Raw genomic sequence first — 25,117 nt, forward strand, 5'->3', positions numbered from 1 at the left:
GTATCATCTCACATTACCTCAGCTTCGTCTGTTCATTTGAAGTCGTTATTTTAAAAATGCTCTTCCATCCAGCCTCTCCCAGGATGTGACTGGAACGCCCAAAGAGGCTGAATTGAATGACAACATCACCATCTTCACACGCATCCTGGACGGACTGCTGGACGGCTATGACAACAGACTCCGCCCTGGACTGGGAGGTAAGGTTTCCCAGCGGACAGTCAAACTCCAACACCTCTGACATTTTTGGTAATTAAAACAGTCTCACATATGCGAGGTGAGAACTGATTATGTCCCTGTGAGAGTGAATCTTTAGGGGGGTGTCTGTACTTTTGGATATAGATGAAAAGAGCCTCTGCATCGATAGCTCTGCAGGACAGATTACAAGAGAACAATGCTCTGCACTGCAACATCTGTCTTCTGCTGGATCCAGACGGGGGGATGTGTCTGTTATTCATGAAGTCCATGACAAAGAGACACAATCAGATGTTTACACCTCCTCTGAGTATGATTTAATGGCACTATGGACATATAGCTGAAGCAGTGTGTCTGTGTGACCTTGAGAAAGCCATTAGTCCTGTCAACAGCAGCTCCTTTGTTCTCAGCAGAAGCAGGGCGAAGGAGGCAACGACTGAAAAGTTTTCATTGTGGAGCAGAAATGAAAAGATGCAATAAGCAGAGAGAACGTCTTCTCTTCTTCTGCTCTGGTTTTGGCTCTATTAAAGTATAAATGTTGTGCAGCGTGTGGCTTCACTCCGACTGTATCGCACTGGTCCTGTAGGTGTTTGAGCTGCTCCGATAACCTCAGGGTGTTCAGGAGAGATGCTGCATTTATCTGGAGTGTGCCAGTGAATAAAAAATAAAGTTACAGTGGAGTAAGAATTCTTTCCAAACAGCTATCATCATTTGTCTAATCATAAAGTTTGGTTGTTCAGTTTAATTTTCCAGTATGTACTTAATATATTGAGTATAATCAAAGAAATTATCTTTTAATTCAACTCTTCTTCTCCTTTGAAAGACAACCTGGAATTTTATGTAGAGTTGCCAAAGTCAAACTTTTTTAATGTAGAACTTAAAGGAGACATATTCTGCTCATTTCCATGTTTATAATTTTATTTTTTTATCACTACTATAATATGTTTACATGCTTTAATGCTCAAAAAACATGTTTTCTCATACTGTCCAGTGCTGCAGCTCTGTTGTAGCTCCTGTCTCTGTAAGCCCCCCCCCCGAATACCCAGTCTTCTCTGATTGGTCAGCTCACACACGCCTGAGCCAGCACCGCCCGGTCGACTCCGTCATGTTTTCAGCTTCTGGTTATCTTCACCTCTACTGTGAATGTGGGCATAAATTATGCAAATGAGTGACATGGTGACGTAGTGTGATGTCACAAAGTCACAGGAATTAAAGGCGGGGCTACTGACGAGGCGTTTCAGGAGCAGTGTTTTCTGTGGGAGAGAGGAGCTCCTGTTGTTGCGCTTTGGGCTTTTTAACTTTTAAGACATTTTCAAACACGCAAACCTGTAAACATGTAAAACACTGAAGGAAAGAACAAAAACTAATAAGCATAAATATGTCTCCTTTAAATTAAGATGTATGTACAGTTTCTTTCCGTTGAGTGATTTTCTCATTTAATTTGCTTTAATCTCATAATTTCTCGTTGCAGAAAACAGAACCTACATTATATCTTCCTCTGTAGAAAAGATGTTGTTCAGAACAATAATGCAACATATGAATGAATTGTAAAAAGGTTCGTGATATTCTGTCTCTTCTTACAGAAAAGGTGACAGAGATCAAAACCAACATCTTTGTCACGAGCTTTGGTCCGGTCTCTGACACTGAAATGGTAAGAATCTCTCCTCACCTTCACAGGATGTTTACAAAATGAAATTTGGGGGGAAGCAACCACAGCGACAGAGTAGCCTCCAGCCACTAGGAGCCCAAAGCGCCATAAGACCTTCTTCACTAACGTCTCACTGCTAGAGGGAGGTCGCAGAAGTTTCACACTGCAGGTTTAAGTTACATTTTTAACTTGTACTAAAGGGATCAGAAGATTTGAGGTCATGTGAAATAATTTATTAACATTCATTTTACATAAAACTGTAGTTTATCTACAAAAAACTTCTATTAAAATACACAGTGAGTTCAGTTTGGTTTTACAGGCCATTAAGTAAGATTGAAAATCTGAGTCAAGTAACTACAAAACAATAATGTTGGATGGAAAGGAAACTAATTAAAACAGGAACCTTACATTCTGCCATTATTATTATTATTATTATTATTATATTGGAGGCAAGTATTGCACTTTTTACTCCACTACATTTATTTGATAACTTTTAGTTACTAGTTACTTTGCAGATTACGTTCTGCATCAGAGCCAAAGTAGCAGATTTTCACATAAATTGAATTACTTTGTCGGCAACTGCATAAAGAAATACAGAGTCTGATAATGTGAACAATGCTGAATATCTGGTCAGGCTGATAATCAGTCAACCCAAAGTATATACAGTATATATATACCGACTGTATATATGTGTTTTTTTACCTTTAGCTGTACTTTTTGTAAGTATATTTAATATCAGATACTTTAAGACCTTTTACCCCCCCAAGTACTGTTTGTAAGGGTGACATTCACTTTTACCAAAGTTAATATTTTGACACGATATCTTCACATACTCATGTAAGACTTTTGGGTACTTTTAACAACACTGCGTACTGCAACTTTAAATTACACACACATTCAACGTATTATGGCTGATTGTATCCACCTACCATCCTGACTTTTCATTAACAAATAAAAGCTGTGTTTGAAAAATACGTGTTTAACATGTGGAAAGCTTTCGTCAGCTGTGGTATACTGTGTATCAGACATCACTCCTTACAGACATCTGCAGCATTTCTCAGACTAATCAATGCATGTGTGTTTTAATTCCCACGTGTTAATTGTGTTTTTTCCTCTGCAGGAATACACCATCGATGTGTTCTTCCGTCAGAGCTGGAAAGATGAGAGACTTCGCTTTAAAGGCCCGATGCAGATGCTCGCCTTGAATAACCTCCTGGCCAGTAACATCTGGACTCCGGACACCTTCTTCCTCAACGGGAAGAAATCCATCGCACATAATATGACTACACCTAACAAGCTGCTGCGGCTGAAGGATGACGGGACTCTGCTCTACACCATGAGGTAACCTTAAAAATCTTACTTTGGACCGCAGCCGGAAAAACATTTCTTTTCCAATCTCGACTATGAATCGACGAGTGGCGACTCAGAGATGTTGTGTAATCCAATTAGAAGTGGAGAGATGACTAAAGCATCCATCAGGCTGTAATAACTTCTTTGGTAACGGTTTTTAAGACCCCTGCTGCACTCACACAGCCCACACACTCGTACTACACATGTCTCAGTGGTGCACTGATGCGTCATCATGTTGTCCCGTTCTGTAAACTGGAGGTCAGAGGAGCTTGAAATATTTGCTTTGACCCTGCGCTCTGTCACAGGGAACTGGATGCTTCACTCCTCCTCCGTACTACATCACAGAAACCTTTACTTTGACAGGAAAACAGCAAAACCTATCCTGCTTAGTATTGCTCTCACACCTACAATTCTTGTCACAAGGATTTAAATGATGTTTAGTCATATGAGCTGCTGTAAAGTACCTCCAGTTTGCATTTTCTGTTACCTGAAAGCAGATGTGGGAAGTAACAAAGCACAAATACTTGGTTACTGTACTTGAGTTTTTATTTTCAGGCTGGTTACTTTATCCACTATCAGTGCAAATCACGCACGGTGGACGTAGTGAGATGAAACAACGTAAAAGGCAGGAAGAGACAGAGAGGGAGACTCGAATGGGGAGAAAAACTATTTAAAGTATTTGTACTTCTACAGTACTTGAGTAAAGAATGTGTGTACTTTTGCCATCTCTGCCTAAAAGTCACCTTTTCTCCAGTTGAAGCAGTCTAATCCAGTCATTATTCGTGCTTCATGGTGCCATATGAGGGCAACACATCACAGTAGAAAGATATCGAAACATCTCATTTACATCCACTTTCATCGGTATCATCATCATCATCATCATCATCCTATCACGGCAATAAATCCCCCAGATCAGATCATAACAGAGGAAGTTGGAGGAAATGGACGTCATGTCAAAAACGACTATTGATCCACCGACTTTAAAATTGCTACAAATCTGCAGCACATTTGCGAACAGCACAAGCCATTAGAAATAGCATCGCGATGGCCCATTAATGCTTTTTGTGTTCTGGGAACAAGGATATTAGAGAAACATTTTATGCATGCATTACTCTCCTACGCTGGAACAAGTAGTGTGCAGCGCCCCGGCTAGTGTACCATGAAAATATCTCTCGGAGGAAAGGCAGGGTTTCGATCCAGGCGGCGAGTGCCTGTAATACACAATGAATTCCCATGAATCTAAAACATAATACGTACCGGTGCAAGATAAGAACAATGATGGCAGCGTTTTAGTTTCAGTCGGTGATTCATCTGCTTGTCTGCACTGTCCTTATTGGTCATTATGATTTATTACGGTGCCTCTACCTCATATATTTGACTGCACTAATTAAAGCCATTCAGCGCTGCCCATTTACTGTAAAGTCCCTCTGTGGATATTAGTCATGCTGCTCAGAAAAATGTCAGAGCGCTGCAGAACTACACTAACCTGGATGACCTGGATATCGTCCTGTATTCTGCTCTTTGATAATAACTCTTTATGTTCGCAGTTCCTCTCAAATATACACTAGAAAGAAAAAAAAGTAAAATGAAGAAGCTGATTATCATCTTCATCATTTATCAAAGGGGCACTATGTTGTTTTGGAGAAAAAATAAAACAAAGAACTTTATTATTTACAATATTATTTTTTTCCACAACTGAATAAAGCAGCTGTTCTCAGAGGAAAATAAGGTCCCCAGAACACTGTTTGAAGCTAGAAAGGTGGCAGGGTCCGCCACATATAAACAACAGTATGAAATTGTGTTATTGTGTCCTTTAAGGTCAGTTTGTTTATTCAATTTATTCCATCATGAAAACAAAGAGAGTTTGTTTATTTAGTTTGTTTAATAATTATAATTATAATTAATAATCAATTATTTTCTTGATTATTCATCTTTTTTCTTGAGATAATGACCAAAATCCAAAGACACTCATATTTACTATACTATACTATACTATAGTCATATTTGAGGAGCTGGAGGCAGAGAATCTGTTGAATTTAAAGACCTATCATGTTTTTTTTTCTTTTCCTTTCCTTCAGTGTATTATCCATTCCTGTGCGTCTAAAAGATCTTAAAAGTAAAAAAGGTCAAAGTCCGCACCAACAGAAGTTCCTCTCTCGCACCGAAAACACTGCCCCTGAAACGTCTCGTCAGTAGTCCCGCCTTTAATTCTGTGACTTTGTGACATCACACTACGTCACCAAGTCACACATTTGTATAATTTATGCCTAGCAGCTCGTTTGCTACGTAAGAATTGATTCAGCACAGCTGTTGTGTTGTTGTTAGCAGTGGTGGCTCAGGCGTGTGTGAGTTGACCAATCACAGAGGAGGCTGGGTAGTCTGGAGGGGGGGCCTTAAAGAGACAGGAGCTAAAATAGAGAGTTTCAGACAGAGTGGGAACACAGAGCTGCAGCACTGGACTGTACGAGAAACCTGATGTGTTTTTTGAGCATTAAAGCATGTAAACACATTCTAGTAGTGACCCAAAATAATATTGATATTATTGATATCAATATTGATCAATCGGCCCTAATTAATTATTCATCTTTTTGTCTATGTGCATTCAGCAAAAGCAGCAAATCCTCACAATTAAGACTTTCAGCTAATCAGTTAATCACATCTGGTCCCTGATACTACACAGGGAGTTTTTGTATGCAGAACACATTCACACATAGCTTCAACTCCTTGGCTGAGCTTTGCATAATAGACCACTAGAGAGTGATGTAGGACATAACACAGACCCAGTGAACAGGACTGATTATTATACAGTGTAATGTCGTGCTCTGTAATACAGCAGGCTCCGTATAACGCAGTGACTTCCACACTCATCAGTATTTCTATTCTCTTTCTCCTCCTATCCTCTTATTCACTGTTCACAGATTGAGGCTGCTGTGTTGATGTGGGGCATATTTTTTTTTACCAAAACAGCTGAGACAGCAGATGGCCTTTAATATACTGAAATCCCTCCTCTGCAGCCAATTTTAATCTTATTTATGCATTATGTTCGTATAATGCAGTATAAGGTATTACAGTGGTGCTGGATGTAAAGAAAAAGTTAATGTAAAAAATAGAAATACCACACTCAACACTATCCTTTTCAAATGTGGTATCTTATTACAGTAATATACTATATTATTTGAATATCATTACTTATGTCAGGTAATAGTGCATCAAGCAACGGGTGAAGCTGTCTCAGCTACCACACTTTCTCCCAGTGGGAGTTTCCCCCTTTAGTTTCTCCTTAAAAATTAAAAATGGTCCTTTTTCACTAAAACTTCATGTTTCTTATGTCTGCACCATCCAGCAAATAGAAATATTCAAGATTTCTTGCATATTTTTTTCAACATTACACAAATTGTCCTAAATTTTAGCCTCACATATATCTTAGGGCATCTGTTGACTCCCAACCAGAGTTTAAGGTGCAATATATATCAATTTTGGTTCAAGACATTCAAAAAAATGAACCAAAAGAAGAGAAATAACAGGATATGAGACATTTATGTACTGTGTTGCAGAGATTTACTGAAGTTAGCGTGCTAACCAGCTAGCCCCGGCCTGTCCCGTCTCATAATACCACTCCGAGCTCCCAGTCTGTACTGCTAGCTGCACGGCTAACTGAGGCAACTGACTAAGTGCAGCTACAGAAGTAACAGTTAGCAGTTACTCTGGTGATATGCCCTGACCTTTGACAGGTGGCCAATATTTACATATTGCACCTTTAAAATAATGTAATATTACAACACATTACCTGCAAAGCTGGAGTTTGTAATCACTCACCCATTAGTGGACTTCAGGGCTTTTTCATCCACAGAAATGGAGCATATTTTCTAAGATAGTTGTATGATTTGTGTGTTAAATCTTAATCTGCAAAGTCATATAGCTGTAAAAATACATGTACAGTAGTGAAGGAAATAGTACAATATAATAAAAAGTATAAGAAAGTAGAAACTTGTAGAAAATCGAAATACTCCAGTAAAGTAGAAGTACCTGAATCATATTCCAGACACACTTTCCATCCAACAATCGCAAAATGATTTTGTTTTGTACCATCGCATGCAGCCCTACTCCTACTGTCCCTCAGTATTGTGGTACACAGTCAGTGTCACGCATCTTGTTTAGTCTGCTGCTGCCAGTGGGCGTCTGTGTGGATACACTTTGATTTCCATGGTGATGACAGCAGCTCTGACTATTATTAGTCCGTCCAGCAGAGGGCAGCATCAGATCAGACTCTGTGTGAGCTGGTCGTGTAGATGAGCTCATTTTCTTTGTGTTTTGTTTCCAATAAAGCTTTTTTTATTCATGCTTTATTGCTCTCCCACAGGCAGGTGGCAGCCTTGCTACACATAAACAACCCTCAATTGATTTCTAGAAACAATTCTCAAGCACATTTTTTGCACACACAGTCCTGGATACTGTAGGTGCTGTATCATCAGGGGACCCTCTGGTGGCTCAGTTGTTTATTGCTCTGTGCTTTAGACGCACTAATGAAGACAGACTATGATTTTCATCGGTTAATGGCTGCGTAGAAAATGACGCATAACCCAATGAAACAAATTATTTATTATAAGAAGATACGCTAATGTGTGTATGATGATGATGATGATGATGATGATGATGATGTCGTCCCATCTCACACAGTTGATTTATTTGCTCTCTGACTTTGGATGCATGACTTTCTCCTTTCAGACTGACTATATCAGCGGAGTGCCCCATGCAGCTGGAGGATTTCCCGATGGACGCCCATGCTTGTCCGCTTAAATTCGGAAGCTGTGAGTAAACAAGCCCATGAGCAAATGCACACATTGAGTAACGGCATTAAATAATGCAAAGAAAAGCTGCAGTGTAAATGTGTCACGTCAGCAGCCACACGAGTACAGAAAGCGTCCCCCAAAATCTCTTTCTAAAAATACACAAAGGTCACTCGTGACAAAAAGTAGCATGTAGTTTTGACGTGGCATCAGTTTCCGTGACTTTATCCGTGCGGCGGATGTGGGGATGGATGTACCTGGGTGTGTTTGACAGCCTGTGTCCCTCAGGTGCAATGCTATTGTTGTGGCGATGCAGGAGATAGCCATGTAGACGCTGACACACTGCTCCTGATTAAGCCATTAATCAACATGTCAGCGCTGCTCTCCTGCATCCTTCACTGCCTCAACTACACTTAATGGGAAATATTGGAAACACACAGAGTGGAAACAGCAACACACACACACACACACACACACACACACACACACACACACACACACACACACACACACACACACACACACACACACACACACACACACACACACACACACACACACACCGAACCTACATTTACCACCAAGGTAACCTTTAAACGTCATACACTTTGTACATGCACAGCTAAACCACACTTATAACTTTTAAGCTAGTTAGGTTGCTTCACACAGCGCCAGAGGTATAAAAATACCTGGGGAGCTCCAGTCAGGTAAGCTTAAGATTAGCATTGGAGGTGTTCCCTGCCACTCGTACGTATGCCGGGTTATCTCGGGCCTAAAGCGCTGTCTGAGGCAGAGCTACAGTACCCTGCATGCTCGGTCAAATGACGTTTAGCCACTCCCACGACTACTTTGGTCACATCAGAGCAGGGATAGGGATAATCAGAGCGACTAACTGAGACTAGATTGGCTGCTGTACTTGGCGTCAAGCTATCTGATGTCGATTAACTTATCAGGGAGCCCAGAAAGTCGAAACCTGCTGCTAATTAATTATACAAAGTTTAAATACAGGTCTTTACCGGGTGTCCTGTAAACTTCTTGTTACTGAGATTACAGGTGACTTAGACACTCTAACTTCACAGTATTTATTTGGCAGTTCCACCTGTTTTTTTTCTGTGGGTTTTTAATTTGTGCATAAAGAAACTGCCCTAACAAACAGGAGAAAATAAACGATATGAAATGTTGCATAATGTGGCAAAGTGTTAGAATGAATAGAAATCAAGGATGGAAACACCTTTTCCTGCTTCCTTGTTTAAACCCGCCAGCACAAGAGCTTTGGGCCAGGATGGGCTGGGGCAAGCTAGTTAGCATGCTAACTTCAGAAATCATAATGTTAAAGCTTTTGAATGTTTTTAACTTAATTTCTTTGATATTGCAGATTTAAATAATAAATACACAAAGTAAATCAGCCACACATTAGCATTAATATGATATTATGTTCATATTTCTCAGACTCATTTACATATTACACATTTAAAGGATTATGTACTTCGCCTTCAATTTTGTCCCAGCTCCTGTGCTAGTGGCTCTCTCCCTCCTCGTCCTCAGAGCTCCCAGTCGAGGGAGCTAGCTGCACGGCTAACTGAGCTAACTAGCACGTACAGTTGGCAGCAGTTAGCGGTTATTCTGCTGTTGTGCTGCCTCCTATTTGAGTATGAATTCAACATCCTTACATATTGCACTTCCAAGTTTCATGGTGATATCTATGAGTTGACCTTTGACCTTCTCACCTCTAGAGTCTGTTCTTAAAGAGTTTATATAAGATGTCTGAGTGTAATCCATTACATCAGACGTGACAAAGTGAACCGCACGATATCCAACAAAAACCAAGACGCTAACTTAAGAACAAGAAGCACTTTGCTGAACATGAAATGATTGTGAAGACCTCGTGTCACAGTAACACAACAGCCTATGCGAGGCTATAAGCTGCAGAAGTTGCCGCGGTGCTGTATATCCTGTTTTCTCCGACTCCATTAACCCTAGCTAATCCTTTGACCGAACGGATAGCACTCACCCATGAGCTCAAGGCTTTCAGAGCTACAGTAGACCTGTCCTCTGCTCTTGTGTTAATCACCTCTCATGGACTCAGCTCTTCTATCATCAGTCTCGCTCTCAGCCTTATGGTTCCTTTAGATCGAAACAGTCTTACAGTATACAGATGTGTCTGTGGCACAATTTAAAGGAAGTGTGTGACGGATAGAAAGTGGTTGAATAATGTTAACACACTGGCATGACACGATGGTGTGAAGCTAGCCATATACATCACATACAGTGCATTGTTTTATGCATTTAATCGCTTGCCGTACCCCTTTGGTTGACAAAAAGACTGGTATACAGTACATTTACTCCAAAGTCAGCTATCAGCTGTCTTTTCAGTTGTGCCTGCTTTGCTGCTGGGCTAATGTGCTAATGCTAAACCTAATGTGCTAGTGCTAATGCTAAACCACTCTGCCTTCACAGTTGCAGTATGTGTCTTCTTGCAGAGAGTTAGACAAAAAGAAAAACTGAAGCTACAGCTGGGACATTTTAGCTGTGCCTTAGCCTAGCATTAAAAAAACAACAGCTAGCCTGACTCTGTCGAAAGGTTAAAATATCTGCCCACCAGCACTTCTAAAGCTCACTAATTAGCATTTTAATCTTAATCTTGTTATTTTAGTCTGTACAGAAGTCGAAGGGTAAACAACTGTTTCCCCCTGCTTTGAGTCCGTATGCTAAGCTAAGCTAAACATCTGCTGCAGCTTCACATTTAATGGGTAAATGAGTTATGAATTTATGGGCAATTCTTCTACATTTCGGCAAAAAAACTTTAAAAACAATATCAGAGGTGAAGAAACGACACACAGCAGCTTACATGGACCCTAATATTCCACTAATAATCAGAATAACAGCCCAATCAGAACAACGTTGCTTATGTTTCTGTCAGATTAGACACTTCACACTTTGCGCATTTCAAACAAGTTAAATTCTGATTGAATACATGTAACAACACATCTTATCGGATCGCTTTTTTTAGCGTTCATGTACACAGTTTGGTTAGAATCTCGACTCAGAATGATTTCAGTTGGATTGAAGAAATATTGTTGGTACCACAGCAAGCGAGAGGAGGAGACGAAAAGATCAATTCATTGCTGAACTATTAAACTTGCTCCTACAAATGAAAAAAAGAAAGAGAAGCACCTGTAAATGACCTGAAATGCAACTAGAAAGCATTTCAAATCATTTCTTATTTCAGATCACATCCTGTTTCTTGTTAATGTTTGTCCCACAATGAAGTTATGCAGATAAACCGCTGCTTGTGAAGCTGTATTCCTACATTTTCATTAACCTATATCTCTTTGCACTTAAAGATGCACAGAAGAAGTCATGGGCTGGAATGTAAGATATATATCATCATTTACCAAAGCCAGAGTAAAAGCAGCTTCAACTTTTCACTGAGATGTGTTGTTGGACTAGCCTGTGTGGAGGAATTTACCTGAAGGGCAAACAGCAGGAGCAAGACTTCAAATCAGTCAAGGACCTGGGAAAACGCTGCGTGTCTGCAACTTCACAAAGTGCCCACATTCACTTTTGGCTCCTCACAAAGGATCAGAGATTTGAGATCCAGAGATCCATTTGAAACGGCACGGCTGCTATAGACTGGGAGTCATTTTAAATCAGGGATCCCTAAATGACAGTGACATAATAAGAAGTTAAGTCTGAAGTTATGTTATTAGCCCTCCACCCAGATTTTTCACTTCACTGTTGGGGGCGGGGGCAGTAAACAGAAAGCATTCTCAGGAGCGGTTGCTGAAGGTCTTTACCGGCACCCCCGGGACATTTTGTAGCCCCGTTTGTCGCAACAAAACCAGGTGCTTTTAACAAGACCTCAAGTGATCTACAGCGCGTCTGTGGAGCTGTTTTAAGCTAAAACTCAAGTTAAAAAAACTTTGTGACAAGACAAAAAGAGCTGCTTCCTTTAAAGTCAACTTTTGCAAAATATCTACTTACTGTGGTCGGCCAGCACCACCAGCACACTCAGAGACCTCCACAGAGACAGGTGTGTGAGGAGCAGGTTGATTGGCGGTGGACCCAACCATTGTGAGGCACAGAGCAGGGGGAACCAATCTTTAGAAACTTAAAAACACATTGTTGTGCAAGTGTTTTCAATGCATGTTACTATATAATTTCAAATGACATTTTTTTTACTGATAAAGGTTATTGAGGGGGACAAATCTCTCTTTATCCTAGGATGGGGGGTGTGCCCAAAGACAACGACTGGAGTCCACTTGTTCTGTCTGACGGTGCTGCCATACATGAACCCAAATAATTGTTTGGCTTCTCAACCAGATTTCTGTCTGGTTAAATTAGGGAGGAGGGACATTTTATTGAAAAAGTTCATCTTTAAAAGGTGCAATACGTAAGAATTTGCCACCTGTTGTATTCATACTCAAACAAATAGCAGCATATCACCAGAGTAACAGCTAAACTGCTGCCAACTGTAGCTGCTGTTAGCTAATTAGCTCAGTTAGCTGCGCAGCTAGTAGTTCGGACTGGGAGCTCAGAGCATCAGGAGAATGTTGGTGTTTACACTGCTAGCACAGGATCCAGGGCCGGGCTAGCTAGTTAGCATGCTAAACATGCTTTGCAACACAACGTTGGTTACGTATTGTAACCCCAGAATCTATAAGTATGGGTGCAGACTCAGAGAATGATGATATTTAAGTTCAGAAAATGGGGTAATAGAGACAAAATAGGTCTGTCTGTATTTTTTTATCATGTACTTGTTCGTGCTGTTTTCATTCAGGTTCGTCCAGTGGAGCTGCTTTACTAAACGTACAGTATCACATTTTTGGAAGTATGTGTCCTCACTTACTTGCCTAGAGTTAAAGAAGAAGATAGATACATCTGTCGGGTTGCTGAATATGAAGTGAGAGCAAACAGCTTAGTTTCGTAGCAGCTATAGCAGGTTAGCTTAGTACAAAGACTGGAAATGGGGAAACAGCAAACAAAATCCAGCTAGTGGCACCTTATAAAGACATGAATGGCTAAAACCATTACATAATGTATCTTTATCTTCCCTCATACAAAACTGTGGTGGTAATCTACAGACAAAGCACTCTGGACCGTTCAATTGTGGACAAAATCATTAGTAGCAGAAGGAGTGAAGTCAGTTTTTGCCATAAATTGTGAAAGTACAACTAATGTGTTTGTAAATTCAGCGGCTCATGTGAGGCAGCTCTGCAGAGACGTGTTTGAGACAATGCAGCGTGTCTTTGAGACGATAATCCACAGACTGGTTGACTCGGGTCAATCTAAATTGCTGTGAAGTCTTCTAACACCACAGTTGCTGGATTAGTGCAATACTGTTAGATTGGACGCTGCACTGCAGTACAATTGAGAGAGAGACACACACACAAGCAGGCACACACACACACACACACACACACACTAGACACAGATTTAGTGCATCTACAGTATGTGTGCGGTTGTACGACGGTACAGTACGAGCCACTGAGAGTGTTTTTTGCATTCTGCAGGCTGCTGAAATAGTAAAGCTACAGTAAAAAGGTCAAACCCCCGTGAGCGAACCTCGAATCATTCAATCCGTCGAACTGTGCCAACATTCACACATAACATCACACCATTAGTAACATCTGCGTATTGTGCAGCGCTCAAACTGATTACATCAGATCCAAACACGAGCTCTTAACAGTGACACCAAAGTTAATCTCTGTGTAATGAAGCAAAGTGGGTCAAAGGTCAAGTGTTGTATCACAGCCACGCCACATTTCTAAGCTAGATACATGATAAAGCCGAGGAACACAGTAACACAACATGTAAACAGTTAGCTGCTGATGTTTCTGGAGAGCCGGAAGTAAATTCTGCTACAACAGGAGAATATTTGACCCGAACTCTCTGGAGCTTGTAAATATATGAGGTCTGTCAACACTAGTTTCTGCCCTCCTGCTGCAAATACTGTGTAGAAACCACTGAAAAACACTCCTTAAAGGACACATATTACTTACACAATGTATTATCATTTTTACTACACTGTAAAAAATTAAAAAGTGACTTTACTTTAAAAAAAAATCGACGAAACCTATTACCTCAAAATTATCATATAAAGTAGACTAATAATTTTAAGTTGTTCAAACATTTTAGCTCATACAACTTAAATTTAATATTCTACTTAACATGATAATTTTGAGGTAATCTGTCTGAGATGCTCTGTTTAAACCCTGTCTCTTTAGGGCCCGCCTCCCAAATACCTAGTCTGCTCTGATTGGTCAGCACACACCAGCCTGAGCCAGTTCGGTTCTGTCGATTTTTCAGTTTCCAGTTAGCTTCACTTACACTTCTATAAATTATGCAAATGTGTGACATGGTGACCTAGTGATGTCGAGAAGTCACGGAATTAAAGGCGGGACTACTGACGAGGCGTGTCAGGCACTTCAGGAACAGACTTTTTAACTTTTAAAACCTTTTACATGCACAAGATTTATCTTTTCCATAAGTGAATAAACAAGGTGTTCTCAGAGGAAAATAAGGTCCCAGAACACTGTTTGAAGCTAGAAAGGTGGCAGGGTCCGCCACATGTAAACAAATTGTGTTGTCCTTTAAGATCAGTTGTTTATTTTGTTTATTCAGTCATGAAAACAAAGAAAGTTATTTAGTTTGTTTAGGCATAAAAAAATAAAAACAGAAAAATAGAAACAGCTCTGAGACCACATCACTGATCTCTGTATCGGCGCTGTGTGGTCACTGAACATCAGTGACACAGTTTCTAGTTTACTTTCATCTACTTTGTTGTGCTGAGCTGAATAAAGTGACATGAGAATGGCTTGTCCATTTTTATTGACAAAAACAACTGAGCGATGTGAGTTTATCTGCTTAACGGTTGAGTCCATGTTCGTGTTTTTATGATATCAAAGTTCACAGCAGGGGAGCTGAATATGACTGTACCTGGAAAACTAACATGACCAAAATGCAGCTCTTACATAATTGTAATCACGTAACATGTAATTTATCAAACTCATCTTTGGTCGAGAGGAAATAACAACAAAAGCTTAGAGAGAACATGGAAATCATGTAGAAAAAACATTCATTCATGTTTCTGGGCTGATGGGGAGCGACGTTTTAGTTTCAGGCTGCTGTTCAGGAAATGATGCAGTGAAGTATTTATCCAAAGTGACTCTACGTTTGACCCCCGATGCATCAGCAGCAGTGTGTGGATCAGTATTTGGCTGAAGTAATGTCTGTATTTCATTATGTACAATTTAGTGATTCACTGATACAGCTTCATGTCACCTTAACCTTCAAAGAGCCGGGACATTTGTGGGTCACCTGACTCTCCTGTATTTATATTGTTTTCCTACCCTATTCTAGCAGTCAGCGTCAAGTGCCGTACATCTTTTTATTCAGGGGAATTTTCTTTGTCTGATAATGGATGAATGATTTATCACTCCCCTTCTCTTCATAAAAATATAAAGACATATATACATATTTATAAATGTATACATCCATCCCAGCCACAGTCTGCTCAACCTGCTGCCGCCGGCCAAAAGATACAGGAGTACATATCACATATTCTGCAGACATTTAAACTGTAGTGAGGCGCTGGCAGGATGACGATACGACTGTCGGTTTCAGGTCTGTTTTTTTCAGAGAACAGTGCGCACGTCTGGGTAAAAATAGGCGAGACCCCAAATCTCTAAGTGAAGCGACGTAGCAGCCTCGATTGACACGCACGTGAGAGGCGCGACTCATGCATCCGGTGTGGCCGGGCTAACCTTTTAACCCTTGACGCCGAAATGAAAAGCGAGACTTAACGCCACATTCGCTACAACATTTTGTTGTAGAATGACAAATAAATGAACCTTGAAACAAACCATATTGGAGATGTTGGAGCCAGTTAACAGTGAAGTCAAACCTTAAATTTACAAGTGAAACAAAGATACTTTTATTTAACTTCTTATGAGCAATTTTGTTTGTGCTTCTTTCTGTTTTGTTGTCACAGATGCGTATCCAGTCTCGGAGGTGGTCTACACGTGGACTCAGGGAGCAGCCAAGTCTGTGGTGGTGGCGGAGGAAGGCTCTCGGCTCAATCAGTATCATCTGATTGGTCAGACGGCAGGAACGGAGGACATCTACACCAGCCGAGGTACGGTGAGGCGAGGCGAGAGTAAAACCGTCACATGACCCTGGACGACCAGGCCTCAGATTAAAGATAACCTACTCTAAATCATACACACGCCCATCTACACCTCGGCTCGAATTCCTGCGGCTTAATCCCTCCGTTATCTTCCATCACTCACTTATTTCCTCCTTTACAACAGCGCTGGTACAGTAGCTTCAGACAGGAGCAGGGATGTTAAGCTCCAACCCTATTATTCAGCTCTGTGTTATTACAGTGTGTGCCATCCAAAGATGTTGTGAGAAGATTTTTTTTATTTTTTTTTTTTCAAATCAAGCTGGATAGAGACAATGAATGAATCACAAGGATTTGAGGACGCCTCCCACACATAGCCAGCTGTCTCTGGGGCAGCCAGAGAAGAGAAGAGTAGAGGAGGGGAGGGGGGCAAAAAAAAATCACTTATCCGTGGTCTGAGCCATTGGGTCTGTAGGGTTAATCCGTATGCAGGCCCATCAGTTGTGCTTTTACCGAGTGACGTCACGGCCCGGGGATTGGCTGCGGCGGCGGAGACACGTGGAGGGGGGCCGCGCGGCATCTGCTTAATTCTGTTATGTAAAGAAGTATGATAATACATTCCTCCCGCTTGTTGCTGCTGAGTTTATTCCTATAGCTGTAATGTATACAGAGCTCGCCGCTTTATCCCGAAAGATGCTGATGACACTGGATAATGCGTGCGACTGTATATTTAGCGTTAAGCGTGCGGTTATAAGCAGCAGGAGGAAATCCGACAACGCTGCCGGTGAACGACTCGAAACGCTCAACAAGTTCACGAACACACAGGTTGCTATATTTCTCTGTCTCACTTCCACCCCCCCTCCCTCAGCACCGCTCAGACACACAGACCCAGCATGGCCTTAATTAGCATTGCTAATCTGAGGTACAAACCCTCTTTAACAAGCCGAGAATAGCTCAGCACAGGGCTCACACTGGGCAGAGGCGACCTTTGACCCTGACAGGTTAATCTGAAGGGGATGAAAATATAGACACAGGAATGGAAGCGATGACAGGGGGAAACCTTGTGAATTCATTACATTACACACACGCCAGCGCCTTTCAGATCACAAGAGATCAACAGATGGTTTTTTTTTTATCTGAACTTACCAGTTGACCAACATAGCAGCGTTGTTCTCCGCTATGAACGGCAGTTCCCCGCAGACACTCCAAAAACCAAACAGTAAAATCCACCACAACCGCATTTTCACGCCTTGCAGATTTCCATCCACTTTCCAAGCCCAGCAGGCAGTCAGATCAGAGCGGGGCTCGCCCAGTCGTGCCCGCACGGAGCAGGGCTGCCGGCTAGTAGTCCTCGGAGCAACACAGGTGCCCTTTTCATTAAGGACATGATGCTTGTCGCCGCATCGCACGGACCATCCAAACTTTTCCTCCAGCCCCTCTCAACCCCCCTCTGCGTCAGTCATCTGTGCACCTGCTTGTAATCACCGCTGATCCAGGTTCTGTTTTAGTGTTCGAAGCTCAGGCAGGCAAGGATGTATGTCCCCCAATCAAGAGTGGCCCGGCCTGACAGGACGGGGATGGACTGTCTGTTGCGCACACACACACACACACACACACACTGAAAGAGAGAGAGAGCGAGTGAGCCAGAGAGACAGTGAGAGAGAGAGAGATACAGGATGCAGATTGTGACAAGGGATTAGTGAGACAGAAAAATCCGATTTTGCCAGGAGAAAGCAGCAGTCATCTGTGGATTTTCTATAGTTTATCAGACTCCATGGCTCGACAGGATTTTTGAGAAAAAAAAAAAAATCCTTCAAATGCAATCTTCAGTTGATTAACAGGATGTGATGATTTCCCCTGCCAAACTGTTTTTCAATAATTTTTGCTCACACTGTTCGTATTTAGAGGCGTATTCTGGCCTGGAGGTCGACAAGTAAAGTTGACTTAATCACAGCCTCCGAGGATGTCACACCACCCACTGATTGAAGGAAATGAAAACAACACATCCCCAGACACAGATTTTTAATGACAGCAAATACAAAAAAAAGAAAAAGGAATGAGAGGAATCCCCAGGCACAATATGTCAGAGATAAATAAATGATTATAAAAGAACATTAACAACAAATAGGTTATCCTCATCAGTGTCATCATAGAGAAGTTACTCGATGTGGGAGGTCAGCATGAACTGTCTGTGACATATGTGGCATTACGCACCGTTCTGTAAATGGGCCAACAGCGACAGGTGTAAAGCACACAGGTAGATTTACAGTAGAGTGATCTGATGAGTGAAAACAGTATTAATGTTGGCTCAGAACAGACAGTTTGACACTTTGTCAGACAGGAACTGAGTTATTTTTTAGTATGAATGCAGTTCAATAAACTTTATCCCCATTGCAGAAGACCCTTTATTTCATATTGTGTTATTGCAGATATATTGTATTGAAATCTTGTGTACTATGTTGGCAACTCCACCAATTTTACACATGACAGTGTGTTTACAGGTGTTGGGGAGTAATACTGCATATGTGAAAAAAGTAGTATAAAGCCTCTTGTGGCTCCAGAGGAAGCTGCATGTAATCTGAGTATTTCCTCCGCTTATGTTCTGCTGCTTGCTGCAGGTCAATACACCGTGATGATGGCTCACTTTTACCTGAAGAGGAAGATCGGCTACTTCGTCATCCAGACCTACATGCCTTGCTTCATGACTGTAATCCTGTCACAGGTTTCCTTTTGGCTCAACCGCGAGTCTGTGCCAGCACGGACCGTCTTTGGTGAGTTTGGACCACACAGACACATTTACTAGTGTAAATGATCTGAAGCGTGCCGTCTTTGACAAAGACTCAATCTGTTGGAATAAAATCTCAGTAGTACGTCTGGTTAGTAAGCGTGACCCAGTTTTTCTCCACCACCAGGCGTGACCACAGTGCTCACCATGACCACTCTCAGCATCAGTGCTCGAAACTCGCTGCCTAAAGTGGCTTACGCGACAGCCATGGATTGGTTCATCGCAGTGTGCTACGCCTTCGTCTTCTCCGCTCTTATCGAGTTTGCCACAGTTAACTACTTCACCAAGAGGAGCTGGGCCTGGGATGGAAAAAAGGCGATGGAGGCCCAACAGCCCAAGGTATGTACTGTTTATATGTGTGTGTGTCCATGTTGATAACACATTGTGGGGACCCGGACCTGGCAACTCAGGACCAATTTATTCTGGGGACCAAAAAGCTGGACTCAAGTTTAACAGTTTGTTTTGAGGCTAAGACTTTAAAGTTAAGGTTAGTAATGAAGGCTAAAGAATGAGTGTAATCAGTGGAGGGTGTTTGGTAGTAGCGAGATTGCAAATACCAGAAATGCATAAACAAAAAAGATAAACTTGAAAAGCATCAAACTCTGCCTGCAGTTGTTAGAAGTTGCCATATTTGGATCACACTAAGAACTTTTGGTCCTCAACTCCAAAAAAACAAAAACCCGTCTTTTTAGCTGCTACACACTTCCCTTTGTTCACCAGCTGGTTGCTATTTTTGTCTTTCTGACGTTTGGCGTTAGACAGGTCGTGTGTACAGTTGGTTTGCTAGAGATTTTTTGCTGAAAACAGCTGCTTGATGCACCTGGAAATAAGGCTGATGAGAGCAGTGACAGCGGACCAAAACAAGTCAAGTTAAAGTGGCGACTGTAGCCAAACAAAGTCTAGAAAGACCCTGGAAAACTGCAGAGTTGGGTTGATCCTTTACTGTGGATTTGACACTATAAGCGACACCTTTCATATTAAACATCTGCCCCATCGTTTATATAAAAATATTTATCAGCGCTGCTTTAACAAGAAAATATACGATCCAGAAACTGACATTTCTCCTGCTGCAGCACAAGTTATCCAAGGAGCTAAGAATGTGAAGGTAACTGCTCCAGAGGCGGTCGTTTCCAGAGCATACGCTGCAATAGAAAAAGAAAAATGTCACAGCAGCTTTAAACCTTTCTGTGGGTTCAGGCTGTGTCAATAGCTATTTAAAATGACTCACTGGCATTTTTCTCTGTGATCTATTCATTCTCTCCTCCCTATCACCTCCTAGTAGAGGAGTAGTAGTGTAGAAAGTTGGAGAAAGAGGAGGGATGAAAAAGTTGATGTCACACATGATTATAAAGTAAGAGATGAATTAGGGCGAGATGTAGGAGTTCAGAAATAGTGGATCAATACATTCACTGTGAGGTGCCAGATTTGTGGCACAGAGCCACTTCATTATTGCCCAAGGACATTGATCCTCGGTTTCCACCTGCACTGGCCATCTTTTACTGTTCTCTCTTTTTCTGTTTGTGAGCCCGTGTTATTAACTACCTGTTTTATTATGTCCGAAGAATGCACAGCACCTGTTGTGGTCTACGCTCAATCAATGCCTTTTCTTTCTCCCTACAGAAGAAGGACCCTTTGGCTCTGTCCAAAAAGCCAAACAACACTTGTTCGGCTGGTGTGAATTACACAACCAACCTCACGAAGGATGCGTCCATCTCTACCATTTCAAACAGCACGGCTGTACAGCTTAAACCCTCTGAAACCAAGGCCCCAGACCCCAAAAAGACTTACAACAGCGTGAGCAAGATTGACAAGATGTCCAGGATAGTGTTCCCAGTGCTGTTTGGCACCTTCAACCTGGTCTACTGGGCCACGTATCTCAATAGGGAACCAGTGATCAAAGGAGCTGTGTAAGCTCTGCGACCTTTCACCCTCCTGACAACCACTTCAGGATTTCATAACTGGAACGCAATCAAAATCAATGCCAAGCACTTAGTCCTCGTATCATAGTTGAAGAATGAGTTTTTTTTTTAGGTCATTGGATAACATTGCATGCCTGTCGCTTCAGGAAAAACATTGCCATGTTTGCCTTGAGTTTGTACGTGTGTGTGTTCTACAACTTTTTCTTAAAGGTCCCATATTATGCTCATTTTTCTGGTTCATACTTTTATTCTCTGTCTACTAGAAAATATTTTGATGCTTTAGTGTTCAACACATTTGTTTCCATCGCTGCAGCACCTCTATTAACCATCTGTTGAAAGCTCCTGTCTCTTTAAGGCCCGCCCCCCGAAAAAGCCGGGACTGGTCAGCTCTCACAGGCCTGAGCAGGCCCACATCAGCTCTGCCGGGTGTTTTTTTGTAACCACGGTTGTGCTGGTGGCTGAACATTTACATTACAACGTTACAGAAGTCCTGAAGACTCGTTTAAAGGGACAGTTTCTGAAAAAAGATTGTGAGCATTTGATGCTGTACTTTAACAGTATTTATGTCGCACCTAGACCTTTGTATTCGTCAAAAAAAGACAGGAAACATCACTTTTTATAATATGGGACCTTTAAAGACAGTTTAATTTATCTCATTTTAGGACTCCAGTCACGGATCAGTTTCTGCCTAATTCTGATATTTTAAAAATTTAAGCATTTGGCATTTATATATTTTTCTTGAGTCTACGGTAGGTGATGGTACAGCAAGGCCAAATGCTATGCAAAACAAACATTTTTACTGTGTTATTACTCAAAAAGCGGCTTTTACCTTTATAACTCTTACTTTGTACAAATGGGCTTGGAGGTCCAGGTATGCGCGGCTGGGCCCAGGCACATGGGACTTTGCTTCCTTGTTATAAGCAGATGAATAGCCATGCTAAATGTGTTGCCTTCAGAGTGTGATAACTCATTATGAATGCACTGAAATCTCCTGCAGTTACTTTTTCAGAAGCCATTAAATCATCTCCTCCTTATGTTCATTTGTTTTCTGTGCTAGTTTTCTGAATGGCCAGTTCCCCATGTACTAATTCTTCTGTTTTTTAAATGGGGACAGATTTCAAGCTTAAGTGATAGTGGCAGCTTCTGTTTCCAGGTCACCATGTCGAGAATCCTGTATGTATGTATGTAGTTTAAGGAATATGTATATATGCCCTGCTTTTAGAAAAGCACCACTAAGCCGGTAAAGGTTAGCTTCTATGTTATGCATATACAGCAACACAGTGTTACTCTTAGTCTAGTGCTTCATTGACCAGATATTGAGAAATGAGCAGAATAGCTTGAGCTTTAGCAATTTTTGACCGAACATACAATGCTCTCTTAAAAACAGTTTTTTTTAAAATCAGTTTGTCGTTTCTATTAGCTTTGATGACACCTTGCAAATATTCTTGATAAATATTTGAATGCTTTGAGCAGGATCACTTTTTTTAGAGTAACTGCTGTACTGAAGAGTTTGACTTGAGCTTATCAGGCTATCAGGTCACAATGACTGGGTTATTGTATTTTGACCATTCTTGACCACATGATGCGTTGATTTTTTTATGGTTGCAGGCAAAAAACACAAGATAAGCATTAATGTAAACTTGTCAATAATGTGGGAATGTTATCGTAAAGGGGGTCGTTTGAAATGAGCATTCACTTTCTTGCTGGTAGCGAGTGGAGAAGATTGATAACACTCACGTCTGTCAGTAAATCTGAAGCTTAGCTTAGCACAAAGAGGGGAAATTTCTGAAAAAGAGTACTTCGACAATTTAGAAAATATGCTTATTTGCTTCTTTGACAAGGCTCAGATTAGATGATTACATGTCTGTACTCTGTAGTAAATATGGAGGTCAAGCCAGACGAGAGTTAGCTTAGCCTATCATGAAGACTGGAAACAGTGGAAAAGCTAGCCTAGCAAAGAAACGCACCTATTAGCTCCTTTAAGTCTGACTCGTAAACACCTTGTATCTTGTTTATGTGATAAATATGTAAGTTTAATAATGACAACATTTCACTCCTACTAAAGTGAAGGAAAACATCTGATTAAAATATAAAGGGACTAATTTACAAATGAAACAGGTGAACAGGAAAAAAGGTGGGAAAAAGACAAAGACAGGAAGTTTCGATTAAATCATGAAACATGAGAAGAGACTTTCAACATAAAACAGGAAATAACTAAACTGTAACCCCAAATCATGAAAGCAAGTTTCTCTCCACTCCAGTCTTTTGATTATGGTCGACTTAAAGCATCGCTACAGGAGAAGTGGTGCAAGTTGAGACTGTGGCAGTTTGTTTTGACTTTATTCTTCCAAAAAAATACTTTCCATATCTATTCCCTGAGCCAGGTGCGTGGAAGAGGGAGGAGTAGACCAAAGGTAGCAAGCAAACTCCCACAACACTAACTAACATGAAAAGATACATTTATTTGCAACATTTTGGTTACAAGACCTTTGCCTGATGAAGGTCTAGTACCAAAGCGTAGCAAGTTAGACAGTGTGCAGGAGTTAACTTGCAACTCTAACTTGCAAAAGGCAGCAAACAAGGGTTAGTTTCAGTTTTTAATTACAGTTGTGAGCTTTAGAGGTGCTAGAAAGTTGATTTCTTTACCTCCAGACAGCCAGGCTAGCTGTTTCCCACTGCTTCCAGTCTTCATGCTAAGCTAGGCTAACTGTCTCCTGACTCTGGCTTCATATTTACAGCATTTGCAGCATCGATCTTTTCTCTCAGCAACAAAGCGAATAAGCATATTCAAAGGAAGGTAAAGTGCTTTTAAAAGCCACCTCATGACCACAGAAAGTCCAGCTTTTTGCCTGACACTCACTGAGAAGGCTGCATGCACGACACTCACCTCAGCAGAGTTACGTTCTTTGCGGTCTTCACAGTTCTCACATGAACAAACACGTAGAATCTGAGCCTGTTGTTTGTTTGGGTGAAGGATTAAAATACGAATGTGATCTACTCATGCCTTCTATTGAATTAGTTTATGGAGCGCACCGGTTGTATTGTATTATTACATTTAAGTGAACTTTACGTACAGGCTGTTCTTTAAGTGCAAATATCTGAAGCAATAAATAATGCTCATATGAATAATGACTTCTGTTGATGGTAATATGTGATCCTTTGACCTTTGACCTTCATGTCTTTTTATCCAAATTCGATCCTTTTGGCAATAGTCTTTTTCTATATATGGCTGTACTCTGATTCTTTTTAGCTGATCCCGTCCCTCTTTGTAAGCACAGTGCTCTCTGACCATGTTTAACGAATGATTTGATTTGATTTAAAGGGGCACTTTGTAGTTTTGGAGAAGAAATTAAAACTCTTATGTGATACGACAGACTCAGAAATATTTATCTTTTCCATAACAAGCTGTTCTCAGAGGAAAATAAGGTCCTAGAAAGGTGGCAGGGTCCGCCAAATATTAATAAAAGTAGAATAGTATGAGATTGTGTTGTCCTTTAAGGTCAGTTTGTCAATTCAGTGTATTCAGTCATGAAAACGAAGAGTTTATTTATTTTGTTTCGGCGTAAACTGCTTGTAATTTCTTTCCCAAAACTACATAATGCTCCTTTAAAACTGTCTTGTTTTTTGTTTTTTTTTGTAAAAAGACCTGTGCAGATGACCAGTGTTAAAGGTCTGGGCCAGTATTGAAACCATTTTTCTTTCCTAATTGTTATGCATACCTGATTTCAAATAAAGCTTCACTGACTCCAGTTGTGTGCCGTTATTGCTCAGTGATAATGAAACACCTTCATCATCGTGTGTCATCTGTGGCCCAACATTTGCTTATCTTGCGCCGCGAGATCCCAGATAAGTGCAGCGTGATTCAGTAGAGACTGTATGAATCTACAGTACATATTTAGATACATTTATGCAGTAAATCACAGTGGATGTGATAGATAAAAAAAAAAAACGCTGCCTTAATCTTGCTTGATGGAACAAACGGCCTCGCACGTGCCGTCTCTCCTTTGATTATACGCATGCACATCCAGATCATGCAGCCTCTACAGTCGGCCCACTGGTAAATCCATCTTGGGGGTCTCTGTGGCGGTAACATCTGGCTCACATCTGTTTGTCAAGGATTTAGCTGCATTTAAGTTGCTTTTTCCATTCTGCAGGCCCGTACTCTACACCAAATTAAGCTGTCACTGATGGCACCAAATGACATCAATCATAGTGTATAGCTTGAGAAGCAGAGATGGGCTACAGCGCTGGTGAAGGAGGGCTGTCCTCTCACATCCACCACATGATCAGAATGTGCTGCTGCTTTCTGAC

At 41.1% G+C, this 25,117-nt stretch overlaps 2 protein-coding genes across 5 annotated transcripts in view; one reads left to right on the forward strand and one right to left on the reverse strand.

The window, feature by feature from the left end:
- The window catches only part of gabrb3 (gamma-aminobutyric acid type A receptor subunit beta3), a 42,918-nt gene extending 30,912 nt beyond the window's left edge, over nucleotides 1–12,006 (reverse strand). The window contains exons 1-2 of one of the 2 annotated variants that reach the window (XM_084355465.1): nucleotides 11,962–12,006; nucleotides 11,447–11,637 (exon numbers count right to left, since the gene is read on the reverse strand). In XM_084355465.1, coding sequence (XP_084211591.1) covers nucleotides 11,447–11,535 — 89 coding nt within the window. In that variant the 5' untranslated portion in view covers nucleotides 11,536–11,637; nucleotides 11,962–12,006. The remainder of the gene's footprint in view (nucleotides 1–11,446; nucleotides 11,638–11,961) is intronic. The other variant, XM_084355467.1, reaches the window with a different exon arrangement.
- The window catches only part of gabra5 (gamma-aminobutyric acid type A receptor subunit alpha5), a 30,241-nt gene extending 5,686 nt beyond the window's left edge, over nucleotides 1–24,555 (forward strand). For all 3 annotated transcript variants that reach the window (XM_084355470.1, XM_084355469.1, XM_084355468.1), the window contains 8 exons: nucleotides 73–197; nucleotides 1,776–1,843; nucleotides 2,961–3,181; nucleotides 7,916–7,998; nucleotides 15,971–16,114; nucleotides 18,721–18,873; nucleotides 19,015–19,226; nucleotides 20,508–24,555. In XM_084355470.1, the coding sequence (XP_084211596.1) occupies nucleotides 73–197; nucleotides 1,776–1,843; nucleotides 2,961–3,181; nucleotides 7,916–7,998; nucleotides 15,971–16,114; nucleotides 18,721–18,873; nucleotides 19,015–19,226; nucleotides 20,508–20,798 (1,297 nt within the window). In that variant the 3' untranslated portion in view covers nucleotides 20,799–24,555. The remainder of the gene's footprint in view (nucleotides 1–72; nucleotides 198–1,775; nucleotides 1,844–2,960; nucleotides 3,182–7,915; nucleotides 7,999–15,970; nucleotides 16,115–18,720; nucleotides 18,874–19,014; nucleotides 19,227–20,507) is intronic.
- The last annotated feature ends 562 nt before the right edge of the window (nucleotides 24,556–25,117 follow it).

This window comes from Pagrus pagrus (genome assembly GCF_965226575.1).
Source record: "Pagrus pagrus genome assembly, chromosome: 6".
NCBI classification, from domain to species: Eukaryota; Metazoa; Chordata; class Actinopteri; order Spariformes; family Sparidae; genus Pagrus; species Pagrus pagrus.